Source organism: Paralichthys olivaceus, chromosome 18 (genome assembly GCF_024713975.1).
Source record: "Paralichthys olivaceus isolate ysfri-2021 chromosome 18, ASM2471397v2, whole genome shotgun sequence".
NCBI classification, from domain to species: domain Eukaryota; kingdom Metazoa; phylum Chordata; class Actinopteri; order Pleuronectiformes; family Paralichthyidae; genus Paralichthys; species Paralichthys olivaceus.
Genome location: NC_091110.1, coordinates 12,793,560 through 12,808,129, shown reverse-complemented (window position 1 = coordinate 12,808,129; position 14,570 = coordinate 12,793,560). Strand labels below are relative to the sequence as shown.

The window sequence follows — 14,570 nt, the reverse complement described above, 5'->3', positions numbered from 1 at the left end:
GAATGGGTGAAAACTTTTCTGTGAAGATTAAAAAAAAACTAAATAAACACAGAGCATTTCCATATTTGAGTGAAGACAAACTGAAGAGTTAAATGTTGCAGGGACTTCAGATGCATTTGTTTACCACTAAGTGGCACTGAAGGATAAGGTGGAGAACCGAGCAAACCTGCAGGGAAAGTCAAAGAATAAATCATTCAGAAAGTTGAACAAGAACAAAGGCATGAAGGAAAGTCCAGGTTCCTTCATACCTACACATGAAGGAAACAGTAAATCACATACTGAGTTGTGTGTGGTTGTGTGAACTCTATGGCTCAGTTTGCTGGAATGATTGAGTGTGAGAGAGAGGGAGCAGAGGACTTCCCTCCTTCTCTGCCCGCACACATCTGCAGCCCAGGAGATGGGACGCTGATCCACAGAGGAACACTTCATGCCTCGGAGATCAGTCCTCACAGAATGGCTCGCTGCGTCACAGTGTGCTGAGGGACAAGTTGAAAGGAAAACTCCATCTGGAGACTATTGATGGTTTGCCTGCTCTGTCTTTGAGCTGATGCTGTCTCTGAAGTTTGGACTGATGACCCAGTGCCGGTGCAGGCAGGTCCTGCTCGGGCTGGAGCTGGGCCTGCTGATGGCGGTCTTGGTGGTCGGCACTGCAGGACAGACCCAAGACAGGAGGGAGGCAGGGTCATCCTGCTATGGAGGGTTTGACCTCTACTTTGTTTTGGACAAGTGAGTGATTCCGTTTTCTTCTCCATCACAGGGGAACGTTTACAATGCTTGATGCATGACTCATCTGAGAGACTGAGATTACTTTTCTAAACAAAGACACAGGTGCAAACATCATTTATATTCTCCAGAGGCAATAATGGGAAACCACACACGACTGTGCCACTACACTGTAAAAGCAGATATTATTACTCATTGTTAACAAGTATTTCTCTCTCTGATGTTAATAATGTGGTGCAAATGGAAAATAGGGCAGGTTTGTCGTCTCTGTAGACAGAATCATATGTGAGTGTCATAACTGTTTCAAACAAAGCTCAGGTCCAGCTCGTCCAGCTGTCACAGATGGGAGTTGAATGTATTTATTTTGCAGTGTAGTTTCTGTGTAAAGGGTCTTGAAGAGGTTTTGCTAAAGTTTAACTTCAGAAATATCTTTAGATTCTTTGTGTTTGAGTAAGCCATGCATTTCTTCCACAATATTTCAAAGCCCCATCATTTTTTCAATGTGTGTGCAAAGAATTAAATAGCGTTGCAATTGTCAGGAAGAAATATTCTGCAACAAACTACTGTTGCTGATGTTTTTCTAGGTTGATTGATCAGTGTTTTGGAGCTACTGTGTAAAATGTCAGAAAACAGAAAAAAATGTCAGCTAGAGTTTCCCAGATTCTTACTGTGCATTGTTTCGTCTGATCAACAGTTTCAAACCCAGAAGACATTTAGTTTCCAATGATATAAAACAGGAACGCAGCAGCTGTAGAGAAGCTGGAATCAGAGAATGGTTTTACTTTCCCCTTTAAAAGCCCTGAAACAAATGATTGATCATCACAAAAGTTGCCAATTAGTTTTTACTGTTTGCAGAACTGTGTCGTTTTATTTAATAAACACAGAAGCACATTCTGTTATTTTTAGAGACTTGAATGCGTTGACATGAGGGTTAGATTACATCTTCTACACATCTGTCTTGAAGCTAATGTGAAACTCCTGAACGGTTCAGATCAACGCATGTGTGAGGTGTTGTTTTGTTGATGCCATCATACAGTCACATTTTCCTGGATGAAAATATGGAGATTTGTAAACTCCTCACACTAGATCCATTCATGCATTTCTGAAATGTACACTGCAGCCGTGATAGTTCATTTTTTCAATCAAGATTTGACAGAATATGTTGCCATAATGAAAATGGAGTGTGTGCAGTCGCTCTGATGATAAATCAAATAAATCAATGCACTGCATGGGATTGCTGTTGTCAAACTGTGGCCACGCTTCGCAGAGTGGAGCAGCCCACATCTAGTCGCTGCAGCTTCAGCTCCCTGCGCCTCAGTCTGCAGAACCCTTTCTCCATCAGAGCCAGATGTTCCAGAGATCCCAAGTTTTCTGTCTGTCTCTGCACTGGCACTCATGTCTCAGGATAAATGAGAACAGAAGCGAGGGAGGAGAAGAGAAGCAGAGTGTAGCACGAGGGAGGCCGTGGAGTTTATGTGTCCAATCACAGACCTACTTTTAAACTCTTTCTTCTGGTGATCTGTTTTGCTGAGTCTGCACCTGTTGCAAAACCAGGACCCGATACGATGCTAAGCTCAGACGACAGAGTGATGTGGCACTGCAGTCACTGTTTTCTGTTAAAAGACAAATGTTAAATGTTGGAAATATTAAGCATCAGCATTCAAAAGAAATAATCACTGATGTTTTATGTGATGTTGCACTGTGATGAAAACACAGATGAGCTCATACAAAAATGTTAAACCATGAACTCCTGGTGTCTTTACCAACAACTTTAGGTCAGCAGGCTAAATGTGCAGAACTTTAGTTAGACTTCAATATCTTGGTTTGTGTTGTATCATGTTGAAATTGATTGATAAATTATAACTTTACACAGATACATGCAACTGTTTATCTTTCAGCAGAGGAATTGCTGCAGGAATGAATAAAAACACTTGAAGAATATTGCAAAGTCTCAGGATATAAACTAAATGAGAACAAATGTGAGGAGACAATCAAGTCAGCCAAAGTTTAGTAAAAACAAACAAACTTGGTTATCGATATCAGTAAGAATGTAAATGAAGTGTATGAGAATAATAACTGTGTTTTGGAAAGTCAGACAGGATTTCAACAGATGAGATTAATTCCAGATGTGGAGAACACAGTGCAGTGGTAACTCAGCTGATCAGAGAGACATGAGAAGATAAATGGGAGCTGGCGGGACCGTGGCCTGACCTCATCAATATGACTCCATGTCCCTGGAGCGAGGACGTGTCCCAAGTAACAACACGGAGCTCATCATGGATTACTATGATCACTTTAATCTGAGGTTCACTTCTGGCTCAGGCACATCTGACTGGCACCGACTGGGGTAAAGGATCATCACTGGAATCACCATCTCACCTTCTGACCCCGGCCATGAACATCAGCCGAGGTGGAGTTTAGAGGCCCGATAATCAATGTCTGGGCTCTGGCTGTCCTCCATCATTATAGACGACCTGACAACAACATCAGTTCAAGCAGATGGATCCTCGAGGACTTGGATGTTAAGAACGGCTTTCGAGTGGCAGAACAGAGAACAGACACAAATTACAGGCAGATTTATTACAACAAGGACTACAGCACAAAAAATGTGCTGACTATGGTAACTCTGACAAAGTTTCCTGCTGAGGAGGAAATCCAAAGAGTCCACGTCCAAACAAAACTCAGTCCTGAGTCTAGAGACGAACAGAGTCCAGGTGTAAGTGAGGCTGAAGAGGCAAACAAGTGAACAACCAAAGGAGGAGGAGAGAACAGGCTGCAGTGGACCAGGTGGATCTTCAGCATTTGGCTGCAAAGGTTCAAGAAGCCTTCCGACAACTCACTGCAACAAAGATACAAGAGAGGAGGAACGGGTCCAGAACGAAGTGAGAGCTGATGTTGAGGAGCTTAATGCAAGCCAGACAGCTGGGATTTGGCAACATGGTGCATGGAAAAAGATAGTAACAGTTGATGGATCTCATTGATGAATTGGTCCAGGTTTTGGAAGAGTGAACCTTTCACATGACACTTCTGGTTCAGTTTCTCTGCGGTGTTTGCTCGGCTCAGCTCCTCCCCTCTTCTGTTGGGGTAAGATCGAAGCACCAACCTGTCCCTTGAGCCAAAAGAAGAAGCACCATTGACCAAATCAAACATCTCAGACCAACAGAATCACATTTGTTAGAGATCTAAATCCACAACTAAACCCAAGCAGGACAACTTGACCAGCACGAGGGTGAAGAAAGCAAATTAGGAGATTCAAACTGTGGGCTAATGTCTCTTGGATGGGTCACCTGGGTTTGGATGTCTGAAGCCTAAAGATCCAAAACACCCAATGACCTAAAGTACGCTCCCTGATGATATTTGTAAGAAAACTGTTAATGTACAAAGGACTTATCTCGAAGAACGTAAAGAAACTGAAATAAAGTATTGAACAAACACAAACCAAAACACATGTTGATGTGGTCATGAAAAACAAATTACTTCAAACAACCTAGACACTGGAGGACATACCGGACTGAGTTTAATTCACAATCTTTTCATCAAACATCAACATCACTAATTTTTATTCCCTTGAATGTTCTTCTCAGGTCTGGCAGCGTCCAGCATTACTGGAATGAGATCTATTACTTTGTTGACCACTTGGCACACAAGTTCATCAGGTGGGTCCACACAGACAGATTTAAAGACTGCATGAGAAAATAATAGAAAGTAAAACACAAGAGTCATCCCTTGTTTTTTTCCAGTCCTCAGCTGCGGATGTCTTTTATTGTGTTTTCAACGGAAGGAAATACTCTCATGCCACTAACAGAAGACAGGTGGCACATGCACAGCCTCACTCACACGTCTTTACATTTCCTGTCCTGTGCATTACATTTCTGTAATATTACGTTTTTTATTCTCTGGGAAACGTTATCATCATCAGAGAGCAGATTCGAACTGGACTGGAGCAGCTCCGTATGGTGCAGCCGGGTGGAGACACCTACATGGACAGAGGTTTTCAAAGAGTAAGGCATCTGTTAAATCAGTGGGACATCTAATAATTTGAATGAGACCTATTTAAATGTATAGCCACTGACGCTTTAAAATGTGTCTCTCAGGCCAGTGAGCAAATCTACTACGGAACTGGAGATGGTGAGTAAAACGTTTTCCTTTTCAGCACTTAAGTGAAATCTTTTTATCCATTCATCAGACTCACATTCGAGCACATGTTAGTATCATCAAATAAAGAACGAAAACACAGCTGCTCTTTCAATCACAGCAATTATGTGCAAAATATTTTGAGCGCTAGTTTCACTTAAATTCTTACTTTGACAAAAAACAATGACAAATGATCCGACTTTGGTTTTTTTCTGCGTCTAATCTGGCTCTGACTTGCAGGTTACCGGACAGCGAGTGTCATCATCGCCCTGACAGATGGTGAACTGAGAGAAAACCAGTTTGACTTTGCACAAAGAGAGGTGACGTGAAAACCCCACAGGGTTCTGCACATAAATGAACAGTGCTAAAATTGAGTCGAGTTCAAGGTAGACGTTAATATCTTCTCTAACTGAAAGCCAGTAACAACACATAATATTCATTATCAACATGTCACATCATACTGCATATTCTTCCCTCATCGTTTTAATTGAAAACATGAACTGAGCATTAATGACTTTAATTTAACTTGTTTGTTTTTTTTTGTCTCATTTTACTTCAGGCTGGAAGAGCACGTCAGCTGGGTGCCACTGTTTACTGTGTGGGAGTAAAAGACTTCAATGAAACTCAGGTTAACTACTTAGTTTAGCCAATAGGGCAATAAACTAGTAATTCAATAATGAAGTGAAACATAAGTAATCCCTCTGCCATGTTTCTTGACAGCTTTCAACAATAGCAGACAGTCAGGACCATGTCTTCCCTGTGAATGACGGGTTTCAGGCTCTACAAGGGGTCATTGACTCGGTAAAACACTTTAATATCATGGAAATATGCAAATCCTTAGTTACGATGCAATTTATCAAATTTCATTTCAGCGATGATTTAAATGATTGTTTTCCCTTTCAGATCCTGAAGAGATCCTGCATTGAGATCCTGGCTGTAGAACCGTCCAGCATCTGTGAGGGAGGTAAAGAACAAACCACACTTATGTTAGGTTACACATAATATTGCCACAAAATAAATATAACCATGATTTGTATTCACATTATATTGGTAACTCTACTTAAAAAATATAAAAACATAATCTGCTCCAGGAAAATAATCTAGTCTACTTCATCTCAGAATCCTTTCAGGTTGTAGTGAAAGGAAACGGTTTCCTTCACGCTCGAGATGTACAGAGGGTTCTCTGCAGCTTCCGCATCAATGACACTGTTACTATGAGTAAGTGAGAGGTTTTCATTCACAAAATATTCTTACATCTTCTAAAATATTCTTCTTATTTTAAGGGAATATTTATATTCAATATAACAATCGGTCACATAATGTTGTGTAATGTCAAAAGGTTGACAAACCAGCACCTACATGTATGTGTGCTGTTTTGATTAAGAATAAAAGACATGAGAGGGAGGAGGAGCCTGTTTATATCATCTAATAAAATATATAATGCAAATCTTAAGGTATAGAAACTTTTAGATTCAGAGTTGTACAGTCGATGGACCAAGGAGAAAAAACGTTATCACTGATGAAAGACAACTCTGTGGGTGTGAGAATCCAAAAGTTGCATAAACTGCCCCCGACCATATTAATAGACTTGAGAGTAGAATAGAAAACCAGGAGTTTTTTGAGATTCCTCTCAGCAGCAGTCATTTACACCATTATTCCAGGTTTATTTTGGCCGTACAGATGGGGACGGGGTGGGGGTTGGGGGGTTAGAGCAGCTCATTGTAGCTCATGATGATTTAAATCCCCGTCCTCCCTGAAAACCATCAGCAGCCTCCTCCTCTGCTCTGGATCAGCTGGTATACAGCTCAGCGCTTCTCAAATGTCTGCAGAGGAATGTGGAGCTCATCATGGACGAGCGCTTTCTGTGCACACATCAGGCGCTCACTCCGCCAGGCTAAACAAACCACAACACTCCCTCATTTGCCTCATTTTCCACAAGGAGAGGAAGTCCAGGAATTTAATAAGAAAATCATATTTCGAGGCTTGAAGTTTTTAGGGCAGAGTAGAAACGAATAAACTTTGCATCACTTTGCTTCATCTTTCAACGATGATGACTTGACTTGTGATTTATCTTCATATTTATTGTGTTAAATACAAATTGTTTCCGCAGTGAAAAGACCTCTGGTGGTGAGGGATACCTATCTTTTGTGCCCAGCTCCTGTTCTGGAAAAAGAGGGAACGTAAGTTACTGCTACTGTTGAACTAAAGACTGTAAATAAAGATGGACGATGCATCTCCCCTTCCTCCCACCCTCCAGAAATGAAGCCAAAATATCCTGGATCACTCCATTCCCACTGCATCAAGTTTAAATCACTCACTGGAAAGGTGTGATAAGAAGTTTATCAAATGACAGACTGACTTTGAAAAACATTTACTTGACGTGTATTTTGACCTTTTTTTAGTTTGGTCCACAACATGGAGGAGGCAGGGTTAACAACGTATACTGCATCCAGCCACCAGGTGGCGATTGAGGCAATTTGGCTTTATTTCTTGCCATGTTGTCCATCTTTATATAAAGTCTATATGTTAAAACAGACAAGGTGACTGATGTGTACAGCTCTATTTTGCATTGCAGGGTTTGTTCATAACTTGCATATAAGATACTAGAGAATGTTTGATTGTCAGCAGTACAATTGATTTAATAGCTTTCTTATGTGACATATAGACGAGTGATTAAAATGAGACTCTATTCATCTGGATGTAAAAAGTCATATTCATGATGTTGCAGTCTGTGAGTTTATGTAATTGGGTACAGATCCACATATCCAGCTCTGGTGGAAAATAAAAAAAAAATGTTTGGCCTTGGAGCAGGAATGCTCTGAGTGCTGTGTTCTGCTTTTTCATTTATAACAACAACACAATCAAAGTCAGATTTAAAGGCGAGCTGAAGGTGATGAGACGCTCAACATCTTTACCCTCGTGTCATTTCTGCAGGTCTGCCACTCTCCACGTCAGCATGAATAATGGCCTGAGCTTCATATCCAGCTCCGTCACAATCACTGCAGTCACGTGTGTAAGTACGACGTAACACGAGAAGAATAAAAACAATGGAGTCAAACAATGGATTTGAACTTGACATTTTGTGATGTAGGTCAGACATAGAATCATAGCATCATGGAGGCGCAGTTTACGACTCAAAGTTTGTTCCTCCACAACTCAGAAGACAAATATGTGATTATCAGAAAGAAGAAGCAAATTAAAAAAAGGAGCCATTAATACGTTTGGCAAAGTATCTTCCCTTAGTCTCATTGACTTAGTTAACGTCTGCATATCAGACAAAATAGAAACTAAAATGAGGCTGAAGTAAGAATGGAACCTTCATCTCCTGAGCTGTGGAAGAGCAAACTTTGAAAATAAACCTAGTCGTCTTAAGCACAAATTACTCTTGAAAAATAAAGAATGAGGTTTAGTAAGGTTTTGCGCAGGGCTGGTGCAGTTATGGATTTCAAGAGACATTTGCACACGTGTGTATTTGCTGTAGTTTGTACCAGGTCGATGGTTTCATCTGGTGTTTTGTCTTTGGTGCACATTTGACTATAAACACAGTAAAAGAGTAAATCCCACCCACACTGTTACGTCTGTGTTCTTCTTCTCCTTCTAGTCTGACGGGAAGTTTGTGGCCATCGCTCTTCTCATCCTGCTGCTGCTGCTCACCGTCCTCCTGCTCTGGTGGTTCTGGCCTCTCTGCTGCACCGTGGTACGTCAGCCACTTTGGATCCTCTCTGAGTGAAGAGCTAACCTACAACGGCAAATATGTTTGTTATGATGCAGTAGAGCTCTATCACACTGTATCTTTCTTTTTCTTGTTTGCAGGTCATTCACGAGCCACCTCCTCCAGAGATTGAGGACATCTCTGTAAATGCTTCTATTTTTTAATTTTTACAGCAACAAATAAACATGCACAAACAAAACAAGTATATTATACAGTATACATTTATGTGACAGACACTCAGCCTTTTTTTCAGTGTTTGAATATTAACTGTGCAGAGATGAGATTTCCAACAATGAGTTTACTCCTGATGACAGTTTTCTCTCTTCTTCAGGATGATGAGGATGGGTTTCCCAAAAAGAGGTGGCCCACTGTGGACGCTTCATACTACGGAGGACGTGGAGTTGGAGGCATCAAGAGAATGGAGGTAACTGAAACAATATACAGTATAATGTTTAATATCATCTATTTATATATGATAAAATAAATATTCAAGTATGTTCAATATGTTTTAAAATCATCGATCAGCCGGTTTCACATTAACAGGCGATTAACGTGTTAAGCTTAAATCCATGACTCAGCTTATTCAGAGCTGATGAAATGTGTGCATGCAGCAGAGAGAAGCAGGAAGCGACTCATACCTTAAAAGAGAAGAGTATGAAAGTCTATATGGAAGAGACTGAGTCACTCTGGTGTCATGACTCGTTCCTAGAGCCAGTGAGTTGAGATGAAGCCAGTGACTGTGAGGACTTCAGGCCCAGAAGACACAATGTGCATTCAGTTAGTGGTCGAATCACGCGAGCTGAAGATGAAGTTTTTAGTGCAGATCTGAATAAAAATCTGGATCTAGGGGATTTCAATCTGGCTTTATAGAAAGTTTGTTTGGTCTTGGCGGAGGTGTGTTCTCCACAGAGTGCCGTTCCACTTGTGTGAAGGTTTAGATTAAGCAACTTGAGCAAAAAAAAGGAAAGAATCATCTCAATGTCAGAAAAAAGGTAACATAAGTTCAGAGTCGTGATTTGAGAGGTTTATTTTCTCAATAGGAAGAGACAGAATGACATCTGGCCTGCGTGTTACCGGAGAGCTGAGCGAGGTGGACAACAGAAAGGAGACTGACACGTCCTCAGGTCAAGAGGGACCAGATGTGCTTGTTGTCTAAGTGAATGAAGGTCAAGGACAGAGGACTCGCCCTGTCGGTGTAAAGTGTTTCACTGACTGGTGGTGCAGTCTGAGCGCGTGCTGCGAATTCGCCTTGAAGTGGTGACGCTTTCAAACAGAGCTGTGGAAAGTATGCACGGCCTCATTTAAGTGCTTTCACTGCCAAGTTCAAGCTGTCACGGTTTGTCTGTAGCAGCTGCAAGGGAGTAAATTTGAGTAATGAACTTCTGAGGTCGTTTCAACAGTTTGGGTTTCATTCTCGATCGTGTCAGATCACTCAGGACGTTTAGTTTGGGAGGGGGAGGCTTTCAGTGATTTTAGTGACGTTCTTTAACCATGGGAATATAGATTGCCGATGGCAGAGGGGCTCTTGTTGAATTTGAGGTTTCGTGCTATAAACTGGCTTCAAAAGTAAATGCATGAGCTTTCAGACGTTGGGAGTTTTTCCCCCAACGTCTGAAAGCTCATGCATTTACTTTGCATTTAATGACACAAGTCTTAAAAGGTGGGGGCAACATCTGTTTTTGTGCATTTCAGTTGCTTGTTAAAATTAATGTAAGGAAGGGGGCCGTGGTAAAATACAAATTTGACCTGTTTTTCGGCACAAGAGGAATTCACCATGCGCTCTGCTTTGTAACCAACATTTCCATAAAAATAAATTTCCATTCAAGGGTACAGCAGAATTATTCTATTCTATTGCAATTAATTTTTTCTATTCAAGTCTACTTTATTTTAATTTATTCCATTGTAATAAATTCTAATCCATTAATGATCGATATCAATTTGTTGAGACATTTTGCTAGAAACAAAAATATCAAGCTATAGCATGAGTGTAAAAATCAATGGAGCACACAGTCAGTTGTGTACATTTCTGGGAACAACCTATGTTAATACAAACTTTCATGATTATCCTCCAGCAGATGTTGAGAACGTCAAAGTTTTGAACCATTATAAAAATCAACATCACCATTAATGCAAGTGTGGATGGAACTGCTGGCAAACACAGATACGACCAAATGTGATGTTGGATTAATGGGCCATTAACCTCTTATAAACACAATTCACTCCAAGCTTCTGTCTTTGTTCAGGTCCGCTGGGGAGATAAAGGCTCCACCGAGGAAGGAGCCAAACTGGAAAAGGCTAAAAATGCTCGAGTTGTGATGCCTGAGGAGGAGTTTGATTCTGAGCCACAGAGGTCGTACTACCACGCGCACAAATCTGTCCGGTCCCAGAAGTGGTATTCTCCCATCAAGGTGCTCAAAGTGACTCACGCAGATGAAATACTGAGATCTTGACCTGTCACTCATGTTTAATTCCAGTTCTTTGTTCATATTTTCGATTTTAAACATTATTTTTCAAACACGGGACATTGATTTAGCTTCAGATTTAAATCAACTTTTATGAACTGTAGTATTTTAAAAACAAATGTCAATATCCAGTTACAGGCCTTTTCAACCATACTGCTGACTTATATATAAATAATCAATAAATGTATCCGACATAGAGGAAATTCACAAAACAACATAGCATCAAAAGGAAGTAAAGCAGCACAGGGGGACAACGTAGCAAGAATGATGAAAATAAAGGTATAAATACTATGTACAATATATGTACAAGACCTATTAGTTGTCTGAGTCCATTGAATGGATTTGAACACATGGATCACATAACATATTTGAGTTACAGCACGAGGTCACATGTTATAAAACTGGTTCTGACATCGGGACCTTTTCCTTTGCGATGGCGTCTGTCCACCGTAACTTACAAATGTTGCTTTCTAAGTGTTTCTGTGATGTGCTACCAGGAAACAGTTAATAAATCCATTTCCTCAAACACTAGTCAGCTGAACGGAGCGTAATAAGAACCAGACATGAACTGAGCTAACCTCTGATCATGGAATCTGTTGACTGGGTGTTATTCCTAAGAAAATACAAAAGTCTCCTTTATGCAAGAATCAAAGTGACACAACGGGAGCAGAAAAACAGGAGCAGATACACAAATAAACAGATTAACTCATACCTCATTGTTCGGCTTGTCTAATATGACCGTCCAAGCAGCAGGTCAATTCAAATCACTTGTATTATATGTTATTTTTAATCTACGCTTGTCTTTCAGGGCAAACTGGACGCTCTGTGTGTATTCCTGAGACGAGGCTACGACAGAGTGTCTGTGATGCGTCCTCATCCAGGAGACAAGGTGAGACACGTCAACAAAACCAGAGATTACGAAATTTAGATTCCTTTTGCAGTATGACGAAAGTTTCATGCAAAACAAAACAATTAATAAGATCAACTGTGTCAACTTTTGGCAGACATGTTGAAGAATTTTCCAGAGGTTTATATTTGTGACCTCTGGAAGCGATGAGCGATGAGGGACGAGAGGAGTTTGTGAGGAGCTTCAAAGAACGCAGTAGAAATCTTAACTGTGTGACATTGACGACAGTTACTCCTCGGAGTAAACACGTAAAAACTCAAATCTTCTTCGTATCATAAACACAGTGACTTCATGGAAACTGTCAAGTGGCGTAGTGAGTAGACAAAGGTGAAAACAACCGCGGTAGTGTAGGGAAGAATGCTCTTGTCATTAAGAGTAGATGCAGGTCTCAGCGTCGGCTCGGCTCGGCTGGCAGGAATGTCTTTTTCTTCCAGGTCACTTTAACTAACGGAGGAATTTCTGCTGAAAAGATTTGCTCCTCTGACGCTGCCGGTCCCTTTACCAGGAGATGTAGATTGAAGCCATTTTGATTGAATACACACTGAAGGCCTAACTCCACAAACACAACCAGCCTCAACAATCAGCACTTTTTCTTCATTACAGGGCAAATGCATAAACTTCACCCGCACCAAGTCCTACCCAGCTCCTCGCTACCCCATCTACAACCATCCATCCACGCCCGTCTACACTTTGCCCCACACGTACCAGCGTCGTCCATCAGATGGCAGCCACTTCTTCGATTTGCCCCCCTCGCCAACTTCAACACTCCCGCCTCTGCCGTCCACTCCTCCCCCGTCCTCCTCCAGCCCTCCCATGTACACGCCGCCCCCGAACAGAGCCCTTCCCCCTGGCAACACAGGCCCTGACTCTGCACCTCCGTCCCCTACTGGCTCCCTGCCACCTCCACCTCAAGGGCCTCCTCCTTGCAGAGCGCCTCCTCCATCACGACCTCCTCCACGCCCCAACCAGGAGAACCACTGATGATGGAGAAAGAGAAGAGGAGCAGGATGCGAGCTCAGGATGGAAAACTGAACAGACCTTTTCACTGTGTCTCTGCTTTAACACGTCCAGACAGAGGAAGAATTGAAGTGACAGTTTCTAATGTTGATTCAGCTGTACAGTGAACAATCTGTTTTCCTCAGCACGTGTCTCACACATTATGTGCTATGAACTACGACTTTTCTTTAAGTCTAGAAAGTGGAGATTTAATGTGGTAAGCACAGCTTCGGCTATTAAACGCTATTGTCGCTAAGCAACCAGTGATTGAGAAAACTTCCTCAAATCAAATGATGCTGAATTGGTCCAGAATTACAATTTGCTACGAAGATGTGTAAACTTGCATTCGAGCCTTTATCTGATATGAATTTGATTTATTTATCGAAAATGATGTTTCACCGTTTTGCATCTTGAAAAATGTGGATTGGAGAATCGCAGTGACACAGCAACTGCTCCGTGTATTTCCAGACAAGGCTGTCTGATACGTGCTGTCTTAAAAACTGTAAATCTTGTAAATTAAATCACGAAATTGACCATATATGTATGAATACTTTATGTTTATATATATATATATAGATTTGATGTCTGATGCTCATGGATGCTGGCATTTTCTATAACGAAAGTAAATACAAATATTTACTAAAATAATTAAGATTTAGTGCACAACTCAGAAGAGCTTTCTACAGAGACCTTTCACTCTAAACACAATTATCATTATTAACTAGTCATTTTTATTGATTGATTTATAAGAATGAAATAAAATGTTCAACAATCCTGTGAGTCTGCGTTGAGATTTGTTCACATCAACATGGAGTGCAATGCCTGAATTCAGATATTCGATAAAAGCACTGACTGGAAAGTTTGAAACTTTAACTTAACTGTGAAGATCTACATTTAGTTTTTCACTTCCTTGAGCGTTAGTTTGATAATAGCCATTTTCCAATGTTCTGTGGGTGTGTCAAACCATCTCCCACTCTGTCCCTCTGTGAAATATATGGAGGGTCTATATGGTGAATAATTCCAGGTGACCAAACTGTAACGAGGGAGGGACTTTTACTACGACATAATGTTTGGAGACATCATGTAATCCTCAGCATAGCTCCACCCGTCCTCAGACTACTCAGCAAGACAGACAGAAAAACATCTGAACATCTGTGGGTGTGTGTTTGTGTAGGACATTGAACTCTAAAAACAACTTATACCATATGTCAAACAAAGATGACACAGCATGTGAAGACCCTGTCGTAAATCCGGCCTCTGGTTATGGAAAGACATGATAAAGTTTATCAGTATGAAGTGAAACGTTTGTGGACTTATAGTCACTTCAAGGTAGAAATGGGCGAATTCTCTGTCATTCATCTATCAACATGAGTGAGGACGTGGATAAAGGATGTCTCTTTGCCGAGTATCTGATTCTACCTCTTTGTCATTGGGAGAAGAGGAGGTGAGTTGCAGTTGATGCCCCAAGTGTCTCTAGGAGATGACTGGGCACAGGAAGATGCTCTGGGAATCGTCCGATGTGAGAGAACTGGAGAATTGTTCTTGAAGAAAATAAATCTTGGATGGTTTTCTCTGTTTTCCTGGCTGGCACTGCAGGAAAGCTTCATACTGCACATGCAAGCAGCCGGAAAAGAGA

At 41.2% G+C, this 14,570-nt stretch overlaps 1 protein-coding gene across 1 annotated transcript; it reads left to right on the top strand.

The window, feature by feature from the left end:
• Nucleotides 1-410: 410 nt before the first annotated feature.
• Nucleotides 411-13,058, top strand: antxr1b (ANTXR cell adhesion molecule 1b). Its single transcript, XM_020081786.2, has 18 exons — nucleotides 411-726; nucleotides 4,308-4,379; nucleotides 4,464-4,535; nucleotides 4,643-4,724; nucleotides 4,818-4,851; nucleotides 5,098-5,177; nucleotides 5,417-5,485; nucleotides 5,578-5,658; nucleotides 5,761-5,821; nucleotides 5,977-6,075; nucleotides 6,968-7,037; nucleotides 7,792-7,870; nucleotides 8,459-8,554; nucleotides 8,671-8,712; nucleotides 8,901-8,993; nucleotides 10,813-10,977; nucleotides 11,840-11,920; nucleotides 12,542-13,058. The coding sequence occupies exons 1-18, from the start codon at nucleotides 548-550 to the stop codon at nucleotides 12,917-12,919; spliced, it is 1,833 nt and encodes a 610-aa protein (XP_019937345.2). The 5' UTR covers nucleotides 411-547; the 3' UTR covers nucleotides 12,920-13,058.
• The last annotated feature ends 1,512 nt before the right edge of the window (nucleotides 13,059-14,570 follow it).